Source organism: Ovis aries, chromosome 1 (assembly GCF_016772045.2).
Source record: "Ovis aries strain OAR_USU_Benz2616 breed Rambouillet chromosome 1, ARS-UI_Ramb_v3.0, whole genome shotgun sequence".
NCBI lineage: Eukaryota > Metazoa > Chordata > Mammalia > Artiodactyla > Bovidae > Ovis > Ovis aries.
The window spans coordinates 263,761,069-263,788,295 of record NC_056054.1 but is presented as its reverse complement, the minus strand read 5'-3'; the positions used below and the strand labels follow the sequence as shown (position 1 = coordinate 263,788,295).

At 53.5% G+C, this 27,227-nt stretch overlaps 1 protein-coding gene across 2 annotated transcripts; it reads left to right on the top strand.

Annotated features, from left to right (window-relative positions):
* Positions 1–918: 918 nt before the first annotated feature.
* On the top strand, positions 919–24,979 carry WDR4 (WD repeat domain 4). Of its 2 annotated transcripts, XM_012104187.5 has the most exons (11): positions 919–1,028; positions 2,580–2,645; positions 4,232–4,375; positions 8,033–8,189; positions 8,720–8,832; positions 10,956–11,016; positions 15,483–15,581; positions 16,278–16,342; positions 17,115–17,298; positions 18,038–18,107; positions 18,713–24,979. In XM_012104187.5, the coding sequence occupies exons 1-11, from the start codon at positions 940–942 to the stop codon at positions 18,904–18,906; spliced, it is 1,242 nt and encodes a 413-aa protein (XP_011959577.2). In that variant the 5' UTR covers positions 919–939; the 3' UTR covers positions 18,907–24,979. The 2 variants fall into 2 exon arrangements, with proteins under 2 accessions (XP_011959577.2, XP_011959590.2); XM_012104200.4 differs by lacking the exons at positions 919–1,028; positions 2,580–2,645 and having other exon boundaries at positions 4,232–4,323.
* Positions 24,980–27,227: the final 2,248 nt, after the last annotated feature.

Below are 27,227 nucleotides of genomic sequence, written 5' to 3'. Positions count from 1 at the left end.
GAACGACAGTCCTGTCTAGAGCACTGAGAATGAAGCCGACCGGGTAGGGAATGAGCCTGCAAGGTAGGTAGGAGCCAGACAGCATGCAGTCTCCTAGTCCAATATCAGGATTTGTTCTCTGTACCGAGAACAATGAGAAGCCACTTGTTGATCTTAAGCAGGAGGATGAGGTGATTGAAACTGTGCTCTGAAACGTCTCTCTCTAGCTTTAGTATGCAAAGTGGATCTGCGGGGATGGGGGTGGGGGCAAGCGCGGACGTGAGAACAGAGAGCAGAGGGGTTGCTCTGGTCTGTGTCGCGGCGGAGGCCATGGACACGGGGAGGAGGGGCGTCCAGGGGGATTCCGCGATCAGATGACCCATGTGGAAGATGGGGGTGGAGAGTCCCAAGAAAGCATCCAGCAAACTGGTGCTGGTGGTGCCACTCCGTGAGCATTAAAAACATTGGAAAAGAGCCCTATCTTGTGTTGAAAAATAGCAGTTCAGCAGTTTTGCTCTTCGGGTGTGTCTGGCTCAGCTCCCATCCGGCGGCTTCAGCTCTGCGCCCTCCTCAGACACCACGTTAGGGACCTAGATGCAAACTCAGACCCTCTCAGTTCTTGAAGGACCAAGTAGGTATCAGACCGGCCAGGTCGCCTAGCCACAGCGCGAGAAAGATCCAGAACTGACTCTCTGCAGTCTGGAGGAAGAAACGAACACTAAACAAGCAAGCGGATTCCCTTGGGACAAAACTAATCAGCAACCGACCCCCAAAGGCGCAAACGCCGAATTGCCGACTGAAGGGAGAGAATACCTTCTGCGCATGCCCGCCGCCGCCTCGCGCGCGGGGGCGATTCCGGACGACGTCACCTCGCGGCGTCTACGCCTGACGTCACTCTCTAGCGCCGGCCGGAAGAGGCGCTGGACGGCGCACGTGGGTGGAGGCGCGTTGGGCGGGCACATGGCGAGTTCTGTGGGGTTGGCTCTGTGCGGGCATGCGCTGGTGGTTCGGGGCGGCAGCCGGTTGCTGGCTACCTCCACTTCGAGCAGGTGAGGGGTCGTTCTGGAACAGAAGACCAGGTTGCGGACGTGCGCCAGGGCCTTGAGATTCCTGTTCTCCCGTCCCGCCAGGGCTGCACCTGCCTTGGGATGACCCTAGGGAGCCCCGCTGCTGCCTGTGAGCTCTCCGGTGCCACTTGAGCCCGGCTGCGTGCCTGCGCCGCGGAATGTCCACTCTCCCGGCCCTTCTCCCAACTCTTGCCCACGGCCCCGCGCCCTCAGTGGCTGGCCTGCGGCATTCTTTGCCGGTTCAGCTCCAGACACTTCCGGGCTCTGCGGGGTCCGGGGGACGCAGTTCTCTGGGGCGTGGGAGGAAGACAGCTCTTGGCCTCTCTTGGGGAGAGGGGTTTACTCCCGGGGACCACGTTTATCGTGCTCCTGCACTCGCTTCCCTCTTTGCGTCTCTGCCTGCTTCCTCATCCCAGCCCACATCCCTTGACCCCGCTTTGCTTGCCTTTCGGGGCGAGGGTCTTACCTGACACCTCCTTGCTGGAGAGTATCCCCAGAACCACAGCTGCTTTCTCCCTAGTGGCCCTTTATAAGGTCGTCCTTTTGCTTTCTCTAATTTCACGCCCCTTATCTTCCCGGAATTTTTATGTTGGTCAGCTAGTCTCGATCCAGGAACCTCTTGAATATTAGCAGTGGCCAGTTTCGGCCCCGCATTTCCTTTCCCAGGGTAGTTTTGATTCTCCCAAACTTGAGACAGTGTGTCTGTTAAATGTAAATGTGCGCTGTGTTCTTTGTTCAGAGTTTGGTTTCAGAGATTAAAAATGATGTTAAGTCTGGATTTCACAAATTTATTCACAAACCTGTTGTCTGTCTCAGGTTACTTTATTTTAGAGCCTTATGAAATCTAGCACATGATACAGTGAGAGATGGGAAAATTAGACTCCATCTGGTTGATTCAGTTCACACCTTTTGAGGGAACCTAGTGGCTGGCTGGCAAAGTTTCTGACTTGGACATCTGCTGCTCATATGAGTACTGCAGTGCTCCATATGAGAAAAGAGTCTAGCTGCAGTCACTTTAAAGGCTGTAAATTTGTTTGGGATGTCTTTGTGCCAGGCATTGGAGCAGGGGGGCTTAGGGACTGGCAGGGAAAGTGGGTGGCTTCTATACTAGTAAGCGCTTGGCAGGCACTGGAGCTTTTCTGGGGGCAGATAAGACATTTTGCTAAACAAGTACCCCAAGTTTTAAACTTGGGTGCATAAGGCTCACTGAAAACTGAGTAACATAGCCATCATGCGCTGATTTCCTAGTTGTTAAAGAATGGTATATTCCTGTTGGGTTTTTGTCCTCATTTATTTCACTTAACTGATTTTTATGGACAGGCCATGACAGTTATGTGTAGTAGATACAAATAAATTCAGCAAATTAAAGCTCCTTAGCCGTTCCCTGAAACATCTAATGGAGACAAGTTCTTGTGGAGAAAATCCTTACTGAGGATGCAAATATTTTTTTGATTCAGGTTTTTGTTTTTTTTTAAGTGAGCATTGTAATGAACAAAGTGCTTCATTTAGAATATTGCTGTTATTTTTCTTTAGTGATGACGACAGCCTCTTCATATATGATTGCAGTGCTGCAGAAAAGAAGTCACAAGAGCATAAAGGGTGAGATGGTGGGGAAGCCTCATCGGGCTGATAGTTTGAATAATGGGACTGTTTAGTCTAAGAAGTAAATTGTTGTTTCATTTGCTGAATTTTTCATTTCTGTTACCCAGCTGTGTGGATAAACCAGAGACCACCCCCAGAGAGAAATGTGCTATTGACCTTCAAACTAGGCATTAAGAATATGAAAATTTTAAAAAATACTTTAAATTAGTCAGTAATTAACTATTGTATTGGTACTTTGAAATCATAGGCAGTTTCTTTTTTTTTTTTTTTAATTTTTATTTTTACTTTATTTTACTTTACAATACTGTATTGGTTTTGCCATACATTGACATGAATCCACCACGGGTGTACATGCGTTCCCAAACAGGAACCCCCTCCCACCTCCCTCCCCATAACATCTCTCTGGGTCATCACCGTGCACCACCAGCCCCTAATAGGCAGTTTCAAATGCATTGAAAGCAGGTGTATGAAATTAGCTAATTGAAAAAAGAAAAGTATAGTCTTAAAAATTTTTTTTTAATTGGAGCATAGTTGATTTATAACGTTGTGTTTCAGGTGTGCAACAAAGTGAATCAGTTATGCGCATATATAAATATATAAATATATAAATTCTCCACTCGTTTTTAGATTCTTTTCTCATATAGGTCATCACAGAGTGTTGAGTAGCGTTCTCTATGCTATATAATAGGTCCTTATTAGTTATCTGTTTTATATATCAGTTCAGTTCAGTCGCTCAGTCATGTCTGACTCTTTGCGACTCCATGGACTGCAGCACACCAGGCCTCCCTGTCCATCACCAACTCCTGGAGTTTACCCAGAGTCATGTCCATCGAGTCGGTGATGCCATCCAGCCATTTCATCCTCTGTCATCCTCTTCTCCTCCTGCCCCCAATCCCTCCTAGCATCGGGGTCTTTTCCAGTGAGTCAACTCTTCGCATGAGGTGGCCAAAGTACTGGAGTTTCAGCTTCAGCATCAGTCCTTCCAATGAACACCCAGGGCTGATCTCCTCTAGTAGTGTATATATGTCAGTCCCAATCTCCCAGTATGTCTCTTTCTCACCCCTTTTCCCCTCTGGTGACCATAGGTTTGTTTGGTCATTCTGTATGGTGGTTTTCTTTAGAAAAATTGGACTTGGGACCCACTTTTTAAAAAAAAATATGATTTGATCTCTGCCTCTAGTTGTGGATTAATTCATGTCCTTGAGGGAATGGTCCATAGGATCTCTGAGGGTCTTTCCAGCTCAGCCCTTGGGATTCTCGTGTGTATGCTGAGAGACTTTGGTGTATTAGCTCTGCTACTGCTAAGTCGTTCCAGTCGTGTCCGACTCTGTGCGACCCCACAGACGGTAGCCCCCCAGGCTCCCCCATCCCTGGGATTCTCCAGGCAAGAACACTGGAGCTCTACTCCTTAAAATTAGAGTGGTCTTGATCTTCTCCATGTCCCTCCATATGTCTTGTATCCAGACTGCACGAACCTCTTTGCACTTCCTACATCTGATCACTTTATAATCACACAGGACCAGCCTGAATGGCACAGCTTCAGTTGCTCAGGTAAGGCCTGACCTGTCTCCTCTCTTTCTCAGGGAGGACGGACAGCCCGTGGATCAGGGGAGTGACACCGTTCTGGCGTCCACCTTCTCCAAGTCTGGCAGCTATTTTGTTTTAACTGATGACAGTAAGCGTCTGATTCTTTTCCGTACAAACCCATGGCAATGTCTGAGTGTCAGGTATGAAATGCTAACGTTGAACTGTTAATGATGTTGAACGCACAACTTACACTTGCATGCCAGTAACAGTCGTGAGAGCAGCCGCAGTGTCAGTAGCTAACACGCCGTACCAGCCCTGTGGCAGGCGCTGTTTGGAGTGCTGGGCTGGTATTAGGTGATTTAAGTCTCATAGCAGGCCGGTGAGTGGGGTGGGGGCACTGTTCTCACCCACCCTCCCTGGCCAACGGTCACTCAGCTCAGCTGGGCCCCGTCCTGGTCTAACTACAGAGGCTGTGCTCTCGGCCATCCTGCTTCCAAACAGTGTTGTTTCTCCAGCCCTTGAGAGTGTTGGGTGCTTTGTGTAAGGTAAGGCACCTGGGCCACAGTTTTAACTTGGTGAGTTTAAGACGGTGCACTTCCTTGAGTCTCTGAAAGGCTGGGGCTCAGTGTTAATGGGAGAGGGTGTCACCTGCCTTTCCCTGGCAACAATTTCCTCACCATCTGTTTCTGCCCCTGGAACTTAGAGTCCCCCTAGATATCACCTCCTCTGAATCCGTGAGGCTACAGGCCCAGCCTCTCTATGGAAGAGGATGAGTCTTCACTACAGGGGCTGTGCCCAGTCTTTGAGCTCTTGACCCTTGGGTCCCTCTGTGGAACACTGACCACTTGGGGAGGTGTGGGGCCACGCACAGGGCCTGCTTCTCGAGTGCAAGTTGGAGGCGAGCTTGCGCTTGCTCTGTAGGCAGCATTTCTGGACTTGCTAGAAGGCTAACGCATGAGGGAACTGTCCCTTCTGTGTGCGTCCGCGGGTAGCGACTCACTCTAGATGTGGGCCCAGGAACGTCCACGCAACCTGCCACAGTCCTGGGTCCTGATACCGGAGCTCCTACCCATCGAGAGGGTGAGCGTCCGGGCTCATGGGTGCTCTGGCTGTTCTACAAGAGTCTGAGGAGGGAGGGAGGAGAGGTGTGTGTGGCACTGGGCTTGTTAATGAGGGAGTTTAGGTGAGACTTCTTGAGCGCAGGGCAGCGCGGGGGTTCTTGGTCCCTGTGAGCACACCCAGGGCTCTCCCCGAGGGTGTAGGCTGAGGGGAAGTCCCATGTCTCGGGTTCTCTCCATGGGAGACCTGAATAACATGGGCTGTAGGCCTTAGTGGTGTCGGTACCTGGTGCTTTTCTTGTTTGTTTGCTTCTGGCTTTGAAGTTGATATCAGCAGAGTAACTTTATGTAGGAGGTGCTTGCAGTAGGTGGTTGAGAAGACAGGTGATGTAACTTTATGATGTTAAGGAACCAGATTACAAATTCCAGGGCCTCTGTCCTATTGATTGCTGGGTAAGGGGTGGGGTCAGGGGCAGGGCCAGGGTGAACTTCAGCTCTTTCCATGCATTTCCCTGGAGCTCAGCGCCTTCCCTTTGTTACTGGTGAAGAAGCTTTTGGAGAAGGGGAGCAGGGTTAATTTTAACACCGTGGCGAGGACAGTACCCCACCCCTCCATGTCCAGCAGACATCATCCTGGAGGGGGCGCTTTACCTTTGGAGCACAAGCCCCTTTGAGATCTGATGGGCCCCTCAGAACAGCGCCCACCCTTGGTACATCTGACATCCAGTTCATCCACGTTTGACCAGCCAGGGCCTTTGCAGCTCAGAGCTGGCTCCAGTGGGCCTTTTCTCTGGCACTGGCAAGGAAGAGGGGCCCAGGTTGCCTGGGGGGGCCCTGAGAAGAGGGTCCTGTGCTGTGAACCCAGTGACTCTGGAGGCAGGAGAAACGCTGAGACTGCAGTCCTGCCAGAGACTGAAAACGGTGACTCCAAGGTTCCTCCTGTCGGGGAGGCATGGCCAGCCCGCCCACAGTCCTGTCTGATGACCTGTCCCCAACCTGCGAGCTGATGCCCTTGAACCTTAACTTCCAAACTCCCTCCGTGCAGCTCAGCTGCAACCTGGAATTCGTGTCAGGATGCGTTTAGCCTGAAAAGCTGGAAGCCCCTGGCTGGCGAAGGACCCGGAGGAGGTATGGCGTCCCACGGCTGTGCGGATGTGGGGCTGCCATGGGGAGTGGACCCACTTTGGAGGGGTCACTTCCTCCCTGGGCGGACGAGCTTCTTGGGACCCAAGCCCATTATTGCTGGAGGCTGTCCTGGGCTGGTGCCCCCTAGGGTGGTGTGTCATGCCTCTCCCTCCAACCCCCGCTGGGGTTGTGCCTGGGCTTCTTGAAGCTGCTTATCAGCTCTGCGGATTCTGATTAATCCTGCCTGGAGTCTAATTACTTTTTTCTGCCATTGTTTTCCCCCAAGTTGATTCCATTATGCCTCCTCGAGGGGCTGCGCTGGCACCAAGGAGCGGAGGTGGCAGCACCCCGGGCCAGGTGGGGCCTCCCGCTCAATTCTCAGTCCCCTCGTCCTTCTCCCAAGAGGCAGGCAGGGGTCTGATGGTCCCTGTGGGGGGAATGTAGTTCTTTTAAGCTTCAGTTTCTGTCTCAAGCTGACACTTGGTGTCCTAGCTGCTGTGAGCCAGGATAGATGCCAGCTGTTTTTCTTTTATTAAAAAAAAAATTTACTTGGCTGTGCTGGGTCTTCACTGCTGCATGCCGGCTTTCTCTAGTTTTGGTGAGCGGAGGCTACTCTCCTTTCAGTGTGTGAGCTTCTCACTGCAGGGGCGTTTATTGCTGCAGAGCATGAGTTCCAGAGGCATGTGGGCTTCAGCCAATTGGTGGTGCTCAGGCTCAGTTGTTCTGAGACATGTGGGATCTTCCTGGATCGGGGATAGAACCCATGTCCCTTGGGTTGCAAGGCAGATTCTTAACCAGTGGACTACCAGGGAAGCCTGAATGTCAGCACTTTATGGGGAGAGTGGGTCCTTGGCAGCCCTCGGTGATGACAGAGCTGGGCCCGGCTCTTCTGTGATGAAGCCTCACGTGTAGATAGATGGCAGATGTTTCTGTGTGAAGCGGTGGCATGGCTCCTGTCTAGGGTAAGAAACCTCTCAGTAGAAACAATGGAAAATGACAGCAGGAAGAAATACCGTGACCCCCGGCCCAGGACGAGCAGTGGGCGGTCGGCCTGTGTCGGCACAGCTCTGGCTTTGCTCCCGTGTTGCTGAACCAGCTCGTGGGCATGACCCACCTCATCCTTCGCGGATTGGGGGTTTGGATCTGTGATGCGCCCCCAGTGGAAGGTCGCAGGTGGCGATTCCCCCGCCAGCTCTTGGTGTTGGACCCTCCTGTCCTCAGGTGCTGTGCACAAGCAGTGCTTGAAGGATCCTGGTCCAGGCAGCAACGCCAGCAGTGGGTGGGTGGGATGCCAGAGGGCAGGGGCGTCCTCCGTGGTTTGGATTGCGGCCCAGAGCACGTTTAGCATTTAGGAAACTGGCCTTGTCACCTCCCACATGTACAAAGAGGCCAGAGAGCATTCTATCAGGACAGTCTTTAAACACGAGGCCAAGTGAGAGGGTTGGACACTTGGATACTCACCACCCAGATCTTACCATTAGTATATTTTGAGAAGAAACAGCATCATAAAAGTAGATTTGTCTGAGGCCCTGGCTCTGTTTCTGTCCTCACAGTTGCTGTATGGTTTTGGCACCGTTTTTGGTAACTGCCACATGGCAGGAGCCGCTGGTCAGGTGGCTTGCAGCCCTCGTGCCGGCCCTTGTAGGCCGACCGCGGGTGTCTCTGGCCTTGTAGGACCGTGGTGAGGAGGTGCACGGCCCTGACCTTCACGGCCTCTGAGGAGAAGATCCTGGTGGCGGACAAGTCTGGCGATGTGTACTCCTTCTCGGTGCTGGAGCCGCACGGGGGCGGCAGGCTTGAACTTGGACACCTGTCGATGCTGCTGGATGTGGTGCGTGCGCAGTGGGTTCACTGGCTACAGTCGGGATGAGGGTGAGGAGCGGGCGGGTGTGGGCTCTGCCGTGGCAGGGGCAGCCCTGCAGAGCTGGGCGTAGGGGTGAGGGGGCAAGGTTTCGGAAGGTGAAGCGGGGTGAAGGAGGGCAGTCGAGTTAGGGGGCGGCTGGGTGGTCTAGTCGAGGTGCAGGGGTATGGGGAGAGCAGGTGTCCTACAGTTCCCCAGCCAGGAGCTGCCCCCCATCCCCCAGGCACGGAGAGGCCCATGAGGGCTGGGCTGCAGCGGGGTGGCGGCTGGGCTGGCATGGGGCCCTGTAGGGGGAGGGCAGGGGGCAGACCTGGTGACTGGCTAGACATGGGGACACACGAAGGAGAGAAAAGTGACCGGGTGGGAAGGCAGGAGTGGGCGAGGCCGGGCATCCAGATACAGCCGAGGCCCTTGGGGGACACCTGAGCTGAGGCCTGGGGAAGTAGGGCAGGAGCCGGCATGCTGACCACTGGGTCTGCCCTTTCTCACCTCGTGCACAGGCTGTGAGTCCCGACGACCGCTTTGTCCTCACTGCTGACCGGGACGAGAAGATCCGGGTGAGCTGGGCCGCAGCTCCGCACAGCATTGAGTCCTTCTGCCTGGGGCACACCGAGTGAGTCCCCCACCCTGCCCCCCGCAGAGGGAGGCTCTGGTTCTTGGCTGGGGAGGCTGGTGGCGAAGCAGGAGGCACCCACCCTGGGAGGAGGCGACTGGCCTTAGCACCTGGCCTGCCACCTGACGAGACCCTAGTTCAGCTCACCGCCTGGTACCAGGGCCTTTGGAACTTTCAGAACCTCCTTGACCATTCAGAACCTGTTTGCTGGAGCTTTTCTGGGTAGCAATCAGGTCTCGGTCCCCAGCTCGCCGTCACTGCAGGCTGTCTGACCTTGCTGCGTGCAGGAGGCCCTTCCCCTGATAGCCACCTGGTCAGTTAGGGTCACCCGTGGTTTCCACACGGCTTGGGGCTTGTTTCTGGAAGGCACATCCTTCCTCAGGGTCGATGGCCTGGCAGCCCCAGGCAGTGGCCCACGGTCAGTGGGGGTGGGTGTCAGGGGGCGAGGAACACGCGTCAGTCATTTCCCTTGTCCAGGCAGGTGTCTTCTCGCCCCCGAGCACCTGTTCAGGGAGTGGGCTTTGATGTCAACCTGTGGGAGGCATTTCTGCAGACTGTTGACCTTCTCGGGCACATGGCTGATGGCAGTCTGCGGGCAGGAACAGCAGTAGAGTGGCCCAAGCGTTGTAACGAGGTGGAGGAGGCACTGATGGGGTGCTTCGGTTCTGAGCTTGCTCCTGTCTCCTTTGTCTTGAATGGAGTGTAAATGTTGGCCTTGAAGAAGGTTGCTGCTTGCTGGGTTTGTGAGTGTATTCTGTCCTGTAGCCATCCTCAGAGCGGAGTCACTCCTACGACCTGCCACCCCTACCCCCCTCCCCTGCCCCCAGTCTCTGCTGTGCCCCTCCTACCCCAGCGGGCACACTCTGCCTCAGGGCCTTTATCCTTGGTCTTCTCGCCTCTGGGCATGTTCTTCCTGTGGCTGGACCCCTCCTTCATTCCTCTGCTCTCTCAGGACCCCCATGTGAACGCCCCCCGCCCCCTCTCCCCCACTGTTCTTTCTTCTCAGCCTTTGCGGTCACGTTCAGAGCCATGAGCCACCCAAGTGTGAGGTGAGGTGTGCCATTAGTGTGAACACGGGATTCCAAAGGCAGCGTGAAAGAACAGGGTAAAAACAGCTTGTCATTGATTTGTTACATTGGTGTAGGTGGAGATGATAACACTTTGGGAATGCTGAGTTAAGGCAAAAACCTAGTGTTAGAATTAACCTTAACCTGAGTCTATTTATTAAAAGTGGGGTTACTGGCAAAGGTAAGCTGCCCTTGGTGGCTCATGCTGGGGCTGGATGGGCCGTTCCGAGCCGGTGCTGACCCCCAGGGGCTCCTTCTGGCCTGGGCCTGTCTCTCCCCAGCCCACCCAGCCCCGTGCCTCCTGGGAGTCGGGTCTTCGTCAGGTCACGCCTTGCTGTCTGCAGCCCTTGGCACGGTGCCTGGCACGCAGTATGTGGGTGTTTCAGTGAGTAAATGACCAGTTGTCGCTCTTGGTCAAGGCCCTGGAAACTGCAGTTTCCACTCATTTCCTGTTGAGATGTTGAGGCGGTCCATACCCAATGTCATGGTCCTGCTGTTGCGATAAACACAGGCCAAGTTCAGCATGTACTTTTGTTCCATTTGGAGGGCCTTTGGGGAAGGCGGTCCTGGGGAGGAGGACTGGCCCAGGCCAGGGTGAGGCTCCAGGTGGCTGGGAGGGGGACTGGTGGATGTAGGGAGCCATGGGGGTCCCTCCTTGTCCGGGGGTCCCTGCGCGCCCGAGTGCTTGATCACGTTAGAGATGGGAACACAGCAGGCAGCTCGGCCCCTCCCGGGCCGGGGGCTGGTCTCGGGGGGAGTGGGCTGCTCGTGTGCGGCACAGTGGGTGCGACTGGATGGTGGTCAGCGGCGCCTCTCCCCCTCCACCCTGCTGGCATGTCACCCTGGCGTCTCGGACCCCACTGAAGTGTGTGCCCTGGGGCAGCTTCCGCGCAGGGCGGGCCCTCCGGGGCCTTCCTCGCGAGTGCGACCGGAGTGATACGCATGCTCCGCACACAGTCATGTTGCTCCTCGTGGATTCTCCTGGGCTCCGGGTCCAAGGATACAGGCTGGACGGAGTCTCAGCAGCCCAGCTCACCCTCTGCTTCTCCCCTGTAGGTTCGTGAGCCGCATCTTCGTGGTGCCCAACCACCCCGAGCTGCTCTTGTCGTCCTCCGGAGTAAGTGCTCCGCTCCCCCCGTGTACCCCCGGTGGCTGGGTGGGGGCGTGGGTGCCCCGGGTGGGGTGGGCCCGCTGTGAGCAGCCTGTCTTTGGCTCCTGGCTGTGGTGTGAGGTTGGCGTGTGCTTTTCTTGAGTGGCCGTCCACTAGGTGGTGCTTGTGGCTCCCTGTAGAGCTGACTGGCTCGCTCCCTGCTTCAGGCTGTGTGCACGTCTGCACGTGTGTGTGCGCTGTGCTGGAACAGCAGTGCGTGGATTCGGGTCTGAGGGGCCCTTACAGCTCCGTGATCTCAGTTAAAGGGTTTGATAGACGGTCCTTTCTGAATCCTAGAAGGACCTGGTTCTCTCCCAGTGCCAGGGCACTTGGCCCTTCTCCCTGACCCTTCTGTGGCATGTGAGCACGTGGAGAATGCCGTGCACTTGGCCGTGGGGGAAGTGTGGTCAGTGAGGACGGCTGCCCTGTCCCGGGAGCTGGGGCCTGAAGGCTTAACTGTTGGGTGACAGAGGGCACCTTCCTCTCTGGATCGCTAAGCAGCGCTTGGCTGAGGTGCAGGTCTGAGTCTTCCTTTCTCTTCAGAAGCTCTGCCACAGCCTTTCCTCTTTGCCTCTCCACCCCTTTAGCGTTTTCTGCACCGCGGGGGCCTGGGGAGGACTGGGGGGCCTCGTGGACCCCCGACAGGCAGGCCTTCTGGGCGGCGACCACCTCCTGTTTCCTTCTCCACACGTGGTTCCTCTCGGTTTTTACTTTTCTGTTCTCTTGTCCTGTTCTTGAAAGCTATGCGTGGTCCTGTGAGAGTAAAGAGGAAAATAAAGGAGCTGGAGTTCCCAGTGGTAGCCAGCTTCTGGGGGTTTTGCTGTAAGCCTCTTATGATAAAGGAAAGTGCTCACAGGCACAGAGAAGTGTACTGACCGCCTTTGGTCTGGCTGCTCAGCTTTACCGCGTCCAGCATCGTGCTTCTACTGCTTTGCAGAGAAACGCGGAGTTCTGGCACTCGCCCTCCCGGGGGCCCGCCCCACCTCCCCACTGGGCACCCCGGCCCAGGAGTGGTGTGTGCCCTGCGTGCCGTGAACTGCAGTTGCTCTGTTTACGTGAAAAGCCAGACAGTACTCTCAGGCTTAGAATGGAAGCCAACACTGCCCCCCTCTTCCCCCGCCGAGGCCAGCCCCGGGGGGCCTCAGCTGTGCCCTTTGGGTCGGTGCTTCCCAGCTGCACAGGAAACAAGCGCACGTCGTGGGGCAGGTTTCTGAAGGTGTGGGGAGGGCCAGGAGCCTGGCTGGCAGGAGGTGCCCTCTGCACGCTCTCAGTGGTCAGGCGGGTGGATGGATCTCCGCCCAGTGTTTGCCTGCAGGTCAGGTGGTCGAGCTCCAGGGTTTTCTCTCTCCAGTGTCCAGTTTGCTTGGTTTTCGCCCAGCTGCTTGTTTTCTGAAGTCCGAGGCCGTTGAGTCTGGGTCCCTTGTGTGGGGTCTGATCAACCTTCTCTCTCAACGTGTTTGGGGGCCTTCTCACCCCACAGTGTGAAGAACGAAGGAGTAGGGTGAGGGGGTCTCACAGGGGCCCCTGAAAATGGCTGCACAGTCCATGGCCCTTTTCCTTCTGAATCTCAGGTCTGCACACCGGGGGGTTTTGGGTTCTTGCCTCTGGAGGCGCCCTCACCCCACTTTTCCTGGAACCTATATCAGGCGGGCGCTGGCCCTGTCGTCTCATCCTCTCCTTTTACGTTTCTTTCTGTGTGTTCCTGCTCCCTGTTCTACTCTGTCTTCCTGTGGGAGTGTTAGTTTCTGCTCTCGTCCTTGGAACATTCTTTCTTCACAGCCCCGTTCTTACATCCTGCGTGCAGACCTTTGCACTCCCTGAGGTGGTGTGACGTGTGGGGTTTTTAAGGGATTTTCCTGTGTGTGTCCCCCAACCCCGCCACCGGTGTGTTTTTGCTCGATACCTGGTGCCCGGGTGTCAGAGTTCGGCACCAGGCCTCGTTGGAGGCCACCGTTCACCTGGCTCCATCTCACTCACCATCTGGCCCTTCTCCGTAGAGGTCTGATTCGGTGTCCTGCCATCTTATGATGAGTGTTGTAGCAGATAATTCTTAACATTACCCTCTCTTTTTTACTTTATTGAGGTAATAGTTTATAACACCTAAGTTTCATGTGCACAATGTTGTATTTTGACTTCTGCACGTTCTACAGCGTGCTCACACCGGCAGTTTAGTTTCCATGCGTCGCAGTACAATCCAGTCGACCCCCTTCACTCACCGTGCCATCCCCTCTGGTCTCCACTGCTCTGTTGGCTGTATCTCTGTGTGTGTGTGTGTGTTTGGTTTATTTTTTATATCCCACTGAATGAGTGAAATCATATGGCATTTGTCTTTCTCCACCAGACTTATTTTACTTGACACGATGCCCTCTAGGTCTATCCGTGGTTTTGTTGCAAATGGCAAGATTTCATTCCTTTTCTATGGCTGGGTGATGTTCGTGCGTGTGTGCGTGTGTGCGCCACTTTGGTCTGTTGACGGGCTCTGAGCTTCCGTGCCTTGGCTGTTGTGAATAACGCAGCAGTGAACCTAAGGGCGCGTATATCTTTTCAAAGGAGTGTTTGTTTTCTCCTCAGGAGTGAAGTCGCTGGGTCATTTGGTAGCTCTAATTTCTCGAGAGACCTCCATAGTGTTTTCCACAGTGGCTGCCCGAGTGTACGTTCCTGCCGTCGGTGTACGGGGGTCCCTGCTCTCTACATCTTCACCAACATTTGACGTTTGTTGTCTTTTCGACGGCAGCCCTCCTGGCAGACATGGGGTGCTTTGATCAGCATTTCCCTTATGACTGGGGATGTTGGGTGTCTTTTCCTGTGCATGTTGGCCATTCGTATGTCTTTATGTAGACAAATGTCTGTTTGTGTCCTCTTCCCATCTTTAAAGGTTGAAAGGTTGTTGTTGAGTTGTATGAGTTCCTGGTCGACTCTGGACATAAACCACTCACCAGATGAATGATTTGCAAATATCTCCTCCTGTTTGTTCGGTGGTGGTTCTGTTGGTCGTTTCTTTTGCTGTGCAGAAGCTTTTTTGACGTTGTTTCATTTATTTTTACTTCTGTTTCCTTTACCTGAGGAATTTTACTTGGGAAGATCTTGCTGAGACCAGTGTCAGAGAGCATACTGCCTGTGTTTTCTTATGGCAGCGGGTCTTACATTCGCCTTTAATCCATCTTAGGTTCGTTTTTCTGCACAGTGTGAGATTGTGGTGTGGTTTTATCCTTTTGTGCCTGCCTGTTTTCTCCACACTGTTTACTGAAGAGACTGTCCTTTCTCTGTTTGTTCTTCGCTTCTTTGTTCATATGTGCCTGGGTTTGTTTCTGAGCTTTCAGTTCTGTCCCATTGATACGTGTGCCTGCCTTTCTGCCGTTACCGTACTGTTTTGATCATTGTAGTTTTACAGTGTAGCTCAAAATCAGGGAGTGTGACACCCTTCCCCTTTATTATTCTTCCTCAAGATTACTTTGGCTCTTCAGGTCTTTTGTGATTTTTGTACACATTTTAGGATTTGTTGTTGTTTAATGTCTGTGGAAAATGTCATTGGCATTTTGATAGGGGTTGGATTAAATCTTCAGTTGTTTTAGTTAATGATGGACATTTTAACAGTGTTAACTCTTCCAGTCCATGAGCACAAATATCTTTCCATTTATTCCTGTCTTTGGTTTCTTTCAGCAATGTCTTAATGAGTACAGGCCTTATACCTTCCTGGTTAAATTTGTTCTTGGGTGTTTTATTCTTGATACAATTGTGTGTGGGGTTGTTTTCTTAATTTTTCTTTTACTTTGTTGTTTCTGTATAGAAACTCGACAGAGTTTTGAGCATTGATTTTGTGCCCTGAAACTTTATTCATTTATTATTTCTGGTGGTTTTTTGCTGGAGTCTTTAGGGTTCTTTCTTTTGAGTTGGATTCTTTTTTTTTTTCTTATCTGATTCTCTGGCTAGGGCTTCCAGTACTGTGGTGACTAGAAATGGGCATGCTTGTCTTGTTCCTGGTAAACCTTTCTTTTGCATTTATGTTATTTTTGGAACTCACATCAGGCTGTACCAGTTGACAGTCTCATGGGTAACAAATGGACGCCCTCTTTGCACCCATTCCTGAGCAGTAACATGGACAGTTCTCGGTGCTCATGAGCCTCATGTGTTTCTCCCTGTGCAGATGTATGCTCATTGATGGAACCATGTGTGTGCACTGCAGTCTCAGCCTGAGGGCAGCAGGCCTCGTCTGCGACCCCCAGCACGACAGGGTGTCTTGTGTCCTTGCCCATTTAGCTGTGTGGGGCCCCCCTGTGTTCTTACTGGTCTGTGTGATGCTTTGCACAGTTGTCAGTAAGCAAAAAGCCTTTAACGGGGAGAGGTGTGTTGGCCGCTGCCTCCATGTTATCGTCGCCACGACCTGGTGAAGCCTGGATGCCCCACAGGGCGCTAACCGTCCCTGGTGTCTGCAGGACCGCACCCTGAGGCTCTGGGAGTACCGAAGTGGCCGCGAGTTACACTGTTGTCCCCTGACCAGCCTGCAGGATCCCACGGAGCCCTGGAGTGACAAGGTAACGTTTGTCTTGGGGCCTCTCTAGCTGCTGGGATCCTGTGAGAAAAATTCCTTTTACGTTGGAGAAGTTTCTTGCTGCCAGTGCAGACTCCCCCTTGGGTTTCTGCTGCCACGGTGCCCCCATTGGAGCCGTGGCAAACAGAGGCCTGTGTGTTCTGCTGCCCTCTTCACATCCGTGCCCTCCTCAACCTCCTGACACCCCCAGATGGTGAGGAGAGGCAGGGCGCAGAGGGGACTAGAGCGAGCGGTTCCTGATGCTGGGCCTGGCTGTACCTGCATGAGCCCAGGGCCGCCCCGACCCTGCTCTGAGAGCTGTGTGTGGCCCTACCACGTCCCTGCCGCTCCTCCTGGCTCTGACCCCAGGTGCTTCCTCTGCAGGACCTGTGGATGCTCATATGCATACTGTCCGTGGTTATGGTCCTCTCTTTTCTTCCCTGTGTGCTCTCTGCCCTCCTTTTTGACCAATTCCTTTGACCTTGGAGATGCTGCACAGGCTCCGTGAGGCCCTTGTGTCAGAGTTGCCTGTGAATTGTGCCCTCCCTGGGGTCTGGAGAGTCCTGCAGGGTCTTCTCTTGCTGTGGTGGACCACACACGGGGACTGTCTGTCCTGCAGTGATGCCCGAAGTTAGAGCAGGGCGGCTGGAGTCCAGTCCTGGCCAGCTGATGTCACTGAGGCTGCTGCTTTTCCTTCCAGAGGTTTGCCGTGTCCAGGATCACTTACTGGAGCCAGGAGGACTGTGTGGCGCTCTCGTGTGACGGGTGAGCCCACGTGGACATGGAGTTGCTCCTGGTTCCTGCAGGCCCATGAGGGTGGGAGGAGGCTGGGGGACGAGAAAGGGGTCTCTGGTTCTGCCTCGCCCTGCAGTGACCTCGACTGTCTGAGCCCTGCTGCTGCAGCAGGGGCAGGTTCCTTCCTGTATGCCAGCATCTCACTCACTGCTGGTACCCGCCAACGTGAAGGCAGCCCTGGCCTCCGGCTGGCCTGTTGTGCAGGTGGAACCCTGGCTAACGGTCAGCTGTGGTAGCATCCACCCCAGTCGGGCCCAGCTCAGCACAGGAGACCCCAGGGGCTGCAGTGCAGACAGGGTGGCCGTGGGGAGCACGATCGCCCAGCTGTGCCCTCCTGAGCATCGTCCACGTGCTGGGAAGGGGGTTGGGGGGCCTCCCACATTCTCACCTGTCCTGATGAGCACCCTGGGATCAGCATCTGAGCTCATGTTAGAAAGGAAGATGCAGGATTAGAGGGTGAAATGCTGCCTGAGCTGGGGGTGGGGGGCTGAGCTCACCGCCCAGGGTCCATGCATTGCTCAGTGGGTGGAGCGTCTGTCTCCTCTGCGTGGTTTCGTCCTGGCCATGTAATTAGCTGTTCCAGGACTTAGGGACGGGAACCTTGGTGAGGTCACAGCTCCTGGGGGCCGGGACGCAGGAGTAGCTGGGTGCTCGGGGAGTCATGAGGTGGCAGCTGAGACATTGGTGGGCCGAACGCCCCTTGGGCCACGGGCACTGTCCTCACCGTCCCCTCTCCTGACAGGCTGCCCGTGGTCTACATCTTCCAGCTGGATGCTGCCCAGCGACAGCTGGTTCCAAGGCAGCTGCTGACTTTCCAGCACCGGGTGTGGGATGCCGCCTTCGAGGAGGGCAACGGGCTGTGGGTCCTGCAAGACTGCCGGGAGGATCCTCTTGTGCTCTACAGGCCCGTGGGTGGCCAGTGGCAGGTAAGAGGGCTGGACCCTGCTATGCCCCAAGCTGGAAGAGGGGAGATGGCTGCATCCCCTTTCAGCCTGATCACGTCCATTCCAGAGGCTATGTCCCAGGGTGGGGGCAGGGAGCTGGGGTGCCTGCTGGGTTCTCCAGTGTCCCGTGTCTACACTGGTGTTTTGGGGGCTGTTGGTACCCTTTCCCTGTGACTGTCCTGGTCACATGTCTCTTTAGGAGAAGAGCCCACAGCTGGGGGGTCCTGGGTGGGTACCTTTCACTCTTGCAGCCTTAGCACAGTCTTGCACCTTGGGTCCACTGGATGCTGAGGGGCCCTGTCCTCGCAGGTGTCCTGGGTGGGCCTGTGTGTCACCTCCCGCCTGGCCTGTGGCTCACCAGGCGCCATGGTAAGGGGCAGGGGACGCTCGCAGAGCTCTCTGCACACTTGCCTGTCCTTGTCGAGTGCTCAGGGCCGCCCAGCAGCTCGTTTAGGTGTTTTTATCTGAACAGTAGGGGTGAGCTAGTACCCCTGGCCTGTGCCTGCCCGGTTCCAGGCACCTTTAGAGTCACCCGTGATGAGCCGGCAGTGCGCGTCCCCGGCTCTGTGTGACGAGCTGCGGTCACTGCTGTGCTGGACAGGCTGGGTGGACAGCCTTGCTGCCTCCTGGGGGTGTGGAGGGCAGGGCTTTCCCGTGCCTGTGCAGCAGCCTGGGGGTTTCTGTCCTCTCTCTGATAAAAGTTTTCTGTTCATCTCCTCAGTCTGTTCCTGAAAGTGCCGAGTTGAAGAGGGTCTGTGCTCACGTTCGTGTGAACTGGGCCATGTTGGAAGGTGAGCAGTCATCCTCGGCCTGCTTTTCCAGGGTCACGTTCTGCTGTGACCACAGCAGGTCCGAGAGCGCAGTACCCAGCAGGGGTCCGCTTCTTGGGATGAGGACGAGGGGCCTGTGGGAGGTGTGTCCCTTGCACGGCAGGTGAGCACTGTGAGGCAGGGCTGATCAGTCCCCTTAGAGACGTGCTGCCGTGGTCTCAGGTTAACCTCAGTGGGGCCTACATCCGGGCCACTTGGTTGGCAGGGTTCAGGTCCCTGCAGGCTGCTGAACAGGGGCCGCGTGTCTCCCTTTTCCTTTGGCCAGAGGACATCCCTGGTCGGCTGCCAACAAGATGCAGCCACAGCCCCTGCACCTGGTCTCCCAGGGACCCTGTGTCCTGTGATAAGCGAGTCCTCGGTGTAGCCAGGCGTGGCCGTCAGGAGGTGGGCGTTCTAGGGGCAGTGCCCGAGGACACCCCAAGGTCCACGAGACCTGGGTGGTCGCCGAGTTCATTCCTTGCTACAGGAGGGTCCACCAGGTCCCCCTTAGAGGCAGAGCCCTGAGTCCCCGTCTGCACTCACGCCTGGCGTCGCCCCTGGCACCCAGTTTCATCCCTCCCGCGCAGGCTGTGCTGGCGTGGACAGTGGCTTCAGCAGCCTCTACAAGGCCACCTGTGACAACATGACCACTTACCTGAAGAAGAAGGAGGAGCGGCTGCAGCAGCAGCTGAAGAAGCGGCGCCAGGCCCCACCGTCCGGGCCCAACGGGCCAACCAAGAAGATGAGGGCAGGGGAGTCGGCGCAGGGCTGCTCGTCCTAGCGTTCGGGGTGCCCCTTGGGGAGGCACGGTGCTGCCCTCTCCCTTCGCTCCCGCAGCTCCCTGACTTGGGCTGGGTGGTGGCGAGGTCCATCCCGGCTCAGCGGACCCCTGAGGCCGTGCCGGGCAGCTGGACGGGACCATGGGCTCTAGAACTTTCTGTCCCCAAAGTTGTGCCGCAGGTCAGCGTCACTGGAGACGCTGCACAAGAGTAGTAAGTATACTCTTCACCTCCCTTCCCCTTGGAGGGTGATCACCTGTGGGCCTGGCGCTCGTCCTTCCTGCTCATCCCGCAGCGCAGTGGGCTTCCTGTCAGGAGCCTGGAGGCTGATGTCTTTGCAGCAGCGCGGTGGATACCCACGCTGTTCTCTGCTTGCCCTTCTGGATGGTCTGCTGTGCTGTCCAGCAGGCGGCCGTGTGCCCCATAGGCTGTTAGCCCAAGAGGAGTAAATACTGGCTCCCAGTGCTCAGGCTCCGTGGAGCGAGGAGAGCTCGTCGCCAGCATTGGTGGAGACAGGCCCGTTCACGGACATGTAAGAACTGGGGAGCCCCGGCTGGACACTCACTCACTCCGCAGGGAGGTGACTGGTGACGTGTATGTTTGAGTTTGATCTGCACTTTGTGCACGTGCAGCAGAGCAGGAAAGCCAGCTGTGTGCTAATTCCTGATCAATAAAGATGAGTTTTTCTACAGCTTCTGGAAAATTGAGCAGCAACACCTGGAACTGATTTCAAAATATATTGAGCAGAACCATGTACGATGAGTGTGCTCTTTGTGATTGAAACGTTTACCTTTTGGTTTGAAGAAAGACGTTTTTGTGGTGTGGGGGGTGTTTCATGGGCGTTGGACACAGGTGGTTTCATGTATCAAAACCTGAAAGGCATCAGATTGTTCCTTAGTGCCTTGTTTTAATTTAAACGCTGATCTGGAAACAGTACTGTTTGTAAACCTCTCAGGGTTGCTTCCCACAGGGGACATCAGGGACCGCCCCCTGCCCTGCCCCGCAGTGCATGCACGCTCACGTGCACACACTCACTCACTCACCCTGTACCCCCCAGCCCCCCATCTGATTTGGGCAGGGTAGTCGGTTGGCGGAGAGAGGGTGTACCTGCAGGGGTGGTGGGGTGCCGTGGCTGTGGTCCTGATACGGAGTGTTCATTCCTAATATGCTCTGAATTCTTGGTTTTAGGAGAAATTTGTTTGTTCTTGTTGGTGTCTTTATTTTTGACCATGCTGCTTTTGGGATCTTCGTTCCCTGACCAGGGATTGAACCTGAGACCTCAGCAGTGAAGCTCAGGATCCTAACCACTGGGCTGCTGGCAAGTCTCTCTTGCTGTCTTGGGCTAAGACGGGGCCAGCAGACTGGCCTGCAGGCCACACCCTGCCCGCTGCCCAGTTTCCTGTGGTCTGGGAGGTAAGCATAGTTGTTAGGTTTTTAAATGGTTGAAAAAAATAAAAAATGTTTCAATCTGTGGGCGTCCATCAGTAAAATCTTATCGGGCTGCAACCACGCCTGCTCGATTAGGGGTGCTCAGCGCCGGCTCCAGGGCTGCAGCAGCCGAGTTGGGAGGTTGCCTGCACAGTCTGAAATACTTAGGTTCCGGCCCTTCACAGAGAGGTTGTCTGTCCCCTTAAGGTCCCTGTTAAATTTGTGCTGTGTTATCGGTGAGCTGGTTGAGTTCACCATGTTCCTTGTGGTCCCTGAGGACCGATAGGTGGTGGCGTGGGCCTCTCTGAAACCCGGGTGCCGGAGGTGTCTGAGGCTGGTCTCTTGCAGGGAGGCTCAGATGTGCGCCAGCAGCCTGTTGGGAGAGCAGGGCACAGGTGGGAGGGGCTGCGGAAACTTGAGTTTCCCAGGACTGTTGTAAAGTTACTTTATGTTCTTATCAGAGCTGTACACACATACCTTTGTATTTAAAGTGGTTTTTTTTTTTTTTGGTAGACAATGTCTTCTTATCCTCCAAATACTGAATTTCAGTGCAAGTCCAACTGAGCCACATTTGTGATTTAGAAGTTTATCTGTTTAAACACTGATAAAATTAATTTTGAGAATAGAGTCCATTTAATCAAATTCAGCGGAAATAGTGTTTCCACATATACTCTTTATAAAAAACCTATTTATGAGCAATTATACATTCTACTTTTAATCCTAATTGTTAAAAGCCTAATGGGTACATTACATAGGGCTTCTGTTTCAGAAAGCCTTAGGTAGCCCAGATAAACTGCGTGAATGACTTGCTCTGCCCTTCCCACACCCCAGTTCCCTCTCTTAAGCCTCAGGTTAGACAGTCAAGAGTGAACCCTCGAAACCCTAGGCACCTTCAACCCCAATAAAGGCAGCACCCCAGGCCTATGTGTTTGCATGCTGGTCTCCTTTTGGCCTCGTTTGGTGGCCCACATGTGTGCTCCAGGACTGCGAATAACAAACCTTGTTCCTCAGAATTCCCCGTTGTTTTTTATTTTCTTTGGCCATGCTGTGTGGCCTGTGGTATCTTAGTTCCTAGACCAGGTATTGAACCTGGGCCCTTGGCAGTGAAAACTTGGACTCCTAACCACTGGCCCACAGGGGAATTCCCTCTCTGATGGCTTTTGCTGAAGTGCATCCATGGACCGCAGAAACCAGAAGGGCTGGTCCAGCCACAGCATTGGCCCTGGCGGGGGTCTGGGAGTTGGTCTGAGTAATTCGGGTTGTACGAAGCATGCGTGCAGTTATGTAAGCAAGCTCCGTACCACCTTCCAGAGTGGCTGTGTCATTTTACATCCTGTGAGTGCACGGTTGACCTGGTTTCTGCATCCTCATCAGCATTTGGTGTTGTCACAGTTTTATCTCGAGTGACTTTTGAGAGCTTCTTATTGTTCCTTGTAGATACGATCTGCAGACTTATTCTCCCAGCGTGTGATTCCTCTTTTCATCCTTTGAACATGGGGTGCGTCACACAGCAAACACAGTTCCTATTGATGGGATCCGGTTTATCCGGTTTTTCCTTTGATGGACTTTTGGTGTCCAGAACCCTTTCCCCTGGCCCCAGCCCCTAAGGATTTTCTCCTATCGTGTTTATAGAAGTTTCATAGTTTGATGTTTTACACTTCAGCCTATGGTCCATTGTGAGTGACTTTGTATGTAAGGTGTGAGGTCATGGTCTCTGACTGTGAACATGCGCCTGCCCCAGCACCCCTTGTTGGAAAAGCCGTGAACTCCTCTGGTGAACTGCTGTGTGACCTTCACTGTGGAAGGGTGTTTTCATGGGATGTAGTTCTGGGTGGACATCTTAGTCCTTTGTGTTTCTTTCGAGATGGCCCTGCCTCAGCTCTGTGGTACCTGTTTTCCTTTGTGCTGGTGGCCTCGGTGTCCATGTACAAAGTTTGTGCCTGGCTTCATGCCCTGGCAGCAGGTGTGGTCACTGGAGGGTGCTGGGGGGTGGGGGCAATGCAGGAGGATGGGGCTGCTGGAGCCCAGAGTCCGTCCTTCCTGGGCTCTGATGTGCCTGCCAGAAGCACAGGTTGCTCTGACACCCCATTGTGGTTGCCAGTGAGCGTCCACAGCACCCAAGCTGGAAGTGTCCTGGCATGTGCCCAGTACCATGCCCAGCTCCCAGGGAGTCTTTCTCCCCCTGCCCGAGTGAGGTGCTGAAACCCTGGCAGGGGCTGTCTGCTCACCAGCCCTGGCCTCCAGAACCTTGGCAGCTCCATCAGCAGGCGCATCACAGCTGAGCCCCTGCAAACGAGGTCTGAATTCCTCTGCCCCGCTGCCTCCTTGCAGGATGTTGCCATCCCCCAAGGACCATGATGCCACGCTTCTCCCAGCTCGTTCCTTTTTGGACCCTCTGCCTCAGGCCTCCCGTTCCCCCATTTTTTAAAGTTCATTACACTTCAGTGCCTGCTTAGGCAGCACGTGTACTAAAGTCCTTAGTGGGCAGTCTTGTGTAACTGTGTGATTCCTTATATTGGATTTTTCTCCTGTTACTGTGTGGTTTCTATTTCTTGACTGACACCCCTTCTTTCCCCCACTGGATGCAATGCAACTTCCTTTCCTAGCTTCTGAAGTTCTCTTCATCATTGGTATTCTGTAACTTGAACATGATGTGCTTGGCAGGGGAGGTGTATGTTTACCCTGTTGAGTGTTTGTTGAGTTTCTTAGATCTGTGGATTTATCATTTTTTAAAATCAAATTAGGAAGTTCCCAAGTATTGTTTCTTCAAATATCTTTTTTCCCTTCCTCTGCTCTGCTTGCCTCCTGCAACTTCGGTAACGGTATTTCAGACCTTCTGACGTGGGCGCCAGGCCAGCGAGGCCGTGTGGCCTCCCTCCCGCCTTTTTCCGTGTGTGCTTCATTGTGGATGATTTCTGTTTCTCCCCTTCAGCTCCCTGATCTCTTCTGTGGCGTCTAAGCTGCTGTCCACCTGAGCTGAGTGGTTTCCCTATCAGATTTTGTATTCTTCATCTCTGTAATCTTGATTGAATGCTTTAAAAAAATATCTTCCATTTCTCTTATCATACTCTAAAAAAATATCCTCAGACATGCGGTGCATAGTTAGAACGACTGTCTTTTGATTCCATCTTGTCTGTCATTCCCCTTCTTCCTGCTGACTGACTTCCTGTTCATGGCGTCTGTTTCCCTGCTACTGCGCATGTGCAGGAAGTTGTTCATTGGGCGCCTGATACTGTCGTGTTTTCATGGTTGGACGCTGAGCTTTATCGTCTTCCTTTAAAGGATCTTTCTCTCCTGGCCATCAGTTAAGGTCCTGCGGATGAAGCTGATCCTTTTGGGGTCTGTTTCTGAGCCCACTGGGGAGGGTCTGGAGCAGCCCTTAGAGGGAGAGTGTTGCGCCTCTTCCGAGGTCTACCCTCCGGGGCGTCTCTGTTTAACGCTGTGTTCATGAAGTTTCTCCACGCCGGGCTGGCCGGAGGGGCCTCAACTGACTCTGGGTCTGCGAATTGTTCTGTCCTCAGAAGTGCTTATGTGAGCCTCAAGGACATCACCCACGTGTGAGCAGGTTGGTGTTGGAGCACAGACACCAGAGGGACACCCCTCCCGCCCCCGGCAATTTTTCTCTACCCTGGGCATCTCCTCTTCTGCAGCACCCTGCCCCCAGCTCAGCTGCCCCGCTTCCGAATTCCCCTCCACCTGAATCTGCCCTCCCTTTGCTGCTGTGGCTGGAGAATTACTTTGGGCACAAAGTCTCCAGGCCTCCAGGGCCTCAGGCCACCAGGACCAGGCTCCTGGTCAGTCCTGGGGGAGGGTATCTGGACCTTTGTGCTCCTTGGGGTCTGCAGTCGGGTCACATTTATCTTGTGATGAGGGAGGCCTCTCATCTCTGACCTGCCCATGAAGGTCCTGTGCCCAGTTGAGAGGCAGTGTTTCCTGGGGGAGGGAGATGACCTGAAAGACATCTTTCTAGCCTTTTCTCTCTTATGTGAATTGTGCCTGTTTTCCAGTTTGACTTCCAGCTTTCTAGATGCTTTCTTTTTAATATGGCCTTTTTTTGGTAGTCAGATTTATCAATCTTTTTAAGGTTTCTGGGTATCATACTGTATTTGGTTTGTTGTTTAGTTACTGAGTCCTGTCTGACTCTTTGGGGACCCCATGGACTGTAGCCCACCAGGCTCCTCTCTCCATGGGATTCTCCAGGCAAGAATACTGGATTTGGGTTGCCATTTCCTTCTCCTGGGGTTCTTTCTGACCCAGAGACTGAACCTGTGTCTCCTGTGTTGTGGGCAGATTCTTTACCACTGAGCCACCAGGGAAGCCCTTCTCCACCCTATGTACCTTTGACATGGGTGGTTTAGAAGGAAGAGGCAAAAGCATGGGACCAAGGACACGCCCATTTCACCTGATGTGGGGAGGGAGGTGTGGGAAGACTGTGACTCTCCGTGAAAAGCCTTTTAGTTTTTTTCCCCCAAGCCTGGCTTTTTTACCTGTGAAATGGAAGCAAAGTGGTGCTAAGATTCACAGTGGGATTTGCCAGTTTTTGAAGCAGAAAATCACCAGCTTGACATTTGATGTTCTGTTTCGCTGGTTCCAATTCCATGACAAAGACATGAAAGAACTGAAATAATAAAGCTGTGTTGATGGCTCCTCGGGGTGTTTTGTTTTCTGATTTTTGCTGGCCTGACGTGGCGGGAGGTGTCTGGAGGGAGAAGAGCTTGTGAGTGGCCAGGGTGGGCAGGGGCGGCAACAGAGGAAGTCAGGGCTCCTGGAAGCTGTGGTTCCTGACTCAGCATCTCTCAGGTCGGTGTTCTTTGAGGTTAGGAGCTCAGACCGTCAGCCAGAGAAGTCAAAAGGCTGCAAGACATGTTACAGCATTCTGGCTTGCAATGTCTGCTTCGCTTATAAAATCTTCCAGTGACGGTGAGTTTTCCAGTGAAGTGGTTCTGGGACCACTGCAAACGTGCTTCCTCATGCTTTTTTGCCACGAGTGGCTTGTTCGCACAGCAGACACGGTAGACTGTCCCCTTGACCTAGTTTTACGTGACAATTTACCTCACCTCTCCAGTTTTCTCTCTCTAACCCCAAGAGCAGACTTAGCAGGCCCTGCACTTGCTGGCCCTGCACCCATGAATCCAGCCAGGTCGAGTCTGGCTGTGCTGTGCCGTGTGGTCAGGACCCCTCTGCAGCTGAGCCTTGGTGTGAAGCTTGCGCTGAGCCTTAACAGAGTTCAGTATTCAAAAGACCCTGAAGCCAGCGGCACAGGTGGGAGCAGGCTTGTTTAGTGGGTGCTCGTTGGACAGCTCTTCATATGTGGTTAAATGAGAGCAGGATGTTCATAAGACTCTTGAGAATCCCTTGGGCAGCAAGGAGATCAAACCAGTCAGTCTAAAGGCGATCAACCCTAAATATTCATTGGAAGGACTGATTCTGAACCTGAAGCTCCAATACTTTGGCCACCTGATGCGAACAGCTGACTCATTGGAAAAGACCATGATGCTGGGAAAGGTTGAAGGCAGGAGAAGGGGGTGACAGGATGAGACGGTTGGATGGCATCATTTACTCAATGGACATGAGTTTCAGCAAACTCTGGGAGCTGTTGAAGGACAGGGAGGCCTGGTGTGCTGCACTCCATGGGGTCACAGAGTCGAGCACTACTTAGCAACTGAATAACAACAATGTTCATAAGAAAGTTACTAGCAAACAACCCCAGAAAAGTCTTTCTTAGGCCCAGACATTCACAGGGGAATTGTACCAAGCTTCAAAGACCAGATAGTCCCAGGACACCATAAAGTATTCAGAGAGTAGAAAAGGAAGCTTCCTAATTCCTTTTTTGACACTATCAATATGATACTATCAGGGACTTAAACCAGGTAAAGACAATATATAGGGGGAAAGTTGCATACCAGCATCACTCATGACAGCGCAGAAGTACTAAGTGTCAGCAGTAGCTGGCATCTAGCACAAAATAATACATCATAATTGGGGTTTATTTTAAGAATGTAAAGTTTGTTCATTATTAGGGAATCCATTACTATCATATATTGCATTAACAACTCTAAGTAAAATATTCATAGTTTTCTCCAGGGATAGGTCTTGTATGGGAGAAGGCAATGGCACCCCACTCCAGTACTCCTGCCTGGAAACTCCCATGGACGGAGGAGCCTGGTAGGCCACAGTCCATGGGGTCGCACAGAGTCGGGCACAACTGAGCAACTTCACTTTCACTTTTCACTTTCATGCATTAGAGAAGGAAATGGCAACCCACTCCAGTATTCTTGCCTGGAGAATCCCAGGGGCAGAGGAGCCTGGTGGGCTGCCGTCTGTGGGGTTGCACAGAGTTGGACACGACTGAAGTGACTTAGCAGCAGCAGCAGGTCTTGTATAAAATTCAGTATCACGATAGAATATTAATTGAGAAAACTTTAAAAAAAAAAAGGTAAACATGCAGTAAGCCATTTTAGCCATTTTTAGGTGCACAGTTCAGTGGCAGTGAGCACATCCACGCTGTTTACAGGCATCTGACATGATGCACCTCGGTCCTGAAGCCGGTCGGTTACGTTATGGAGCGGCTAGAGGCATTTGCTCCAAGATCACGAACAAGGCACACATGCCCACCACCTCCCCTACCATCTGCATGTCTCAGACAAGAGGTATAACAATTGGTAAAAAGCAAAGCCACCTCTATTTGCAGATGACATGACAGTGTATCTGGAAAATCCTAGGGGATCCATGATTTAAAGAAAAGGCAGTGAGGTAGGCTTTACCCCAAGTTGACATTAAAGAGTCAGTAGCCTTCCTAGATATGAACAATAAATGTGAGACAGTCGAGAAAAATTTCATTTCCAGTTGGAGCAAACTACTCAGGAATAAATTTAGCCAGCAATGTACAAACCTC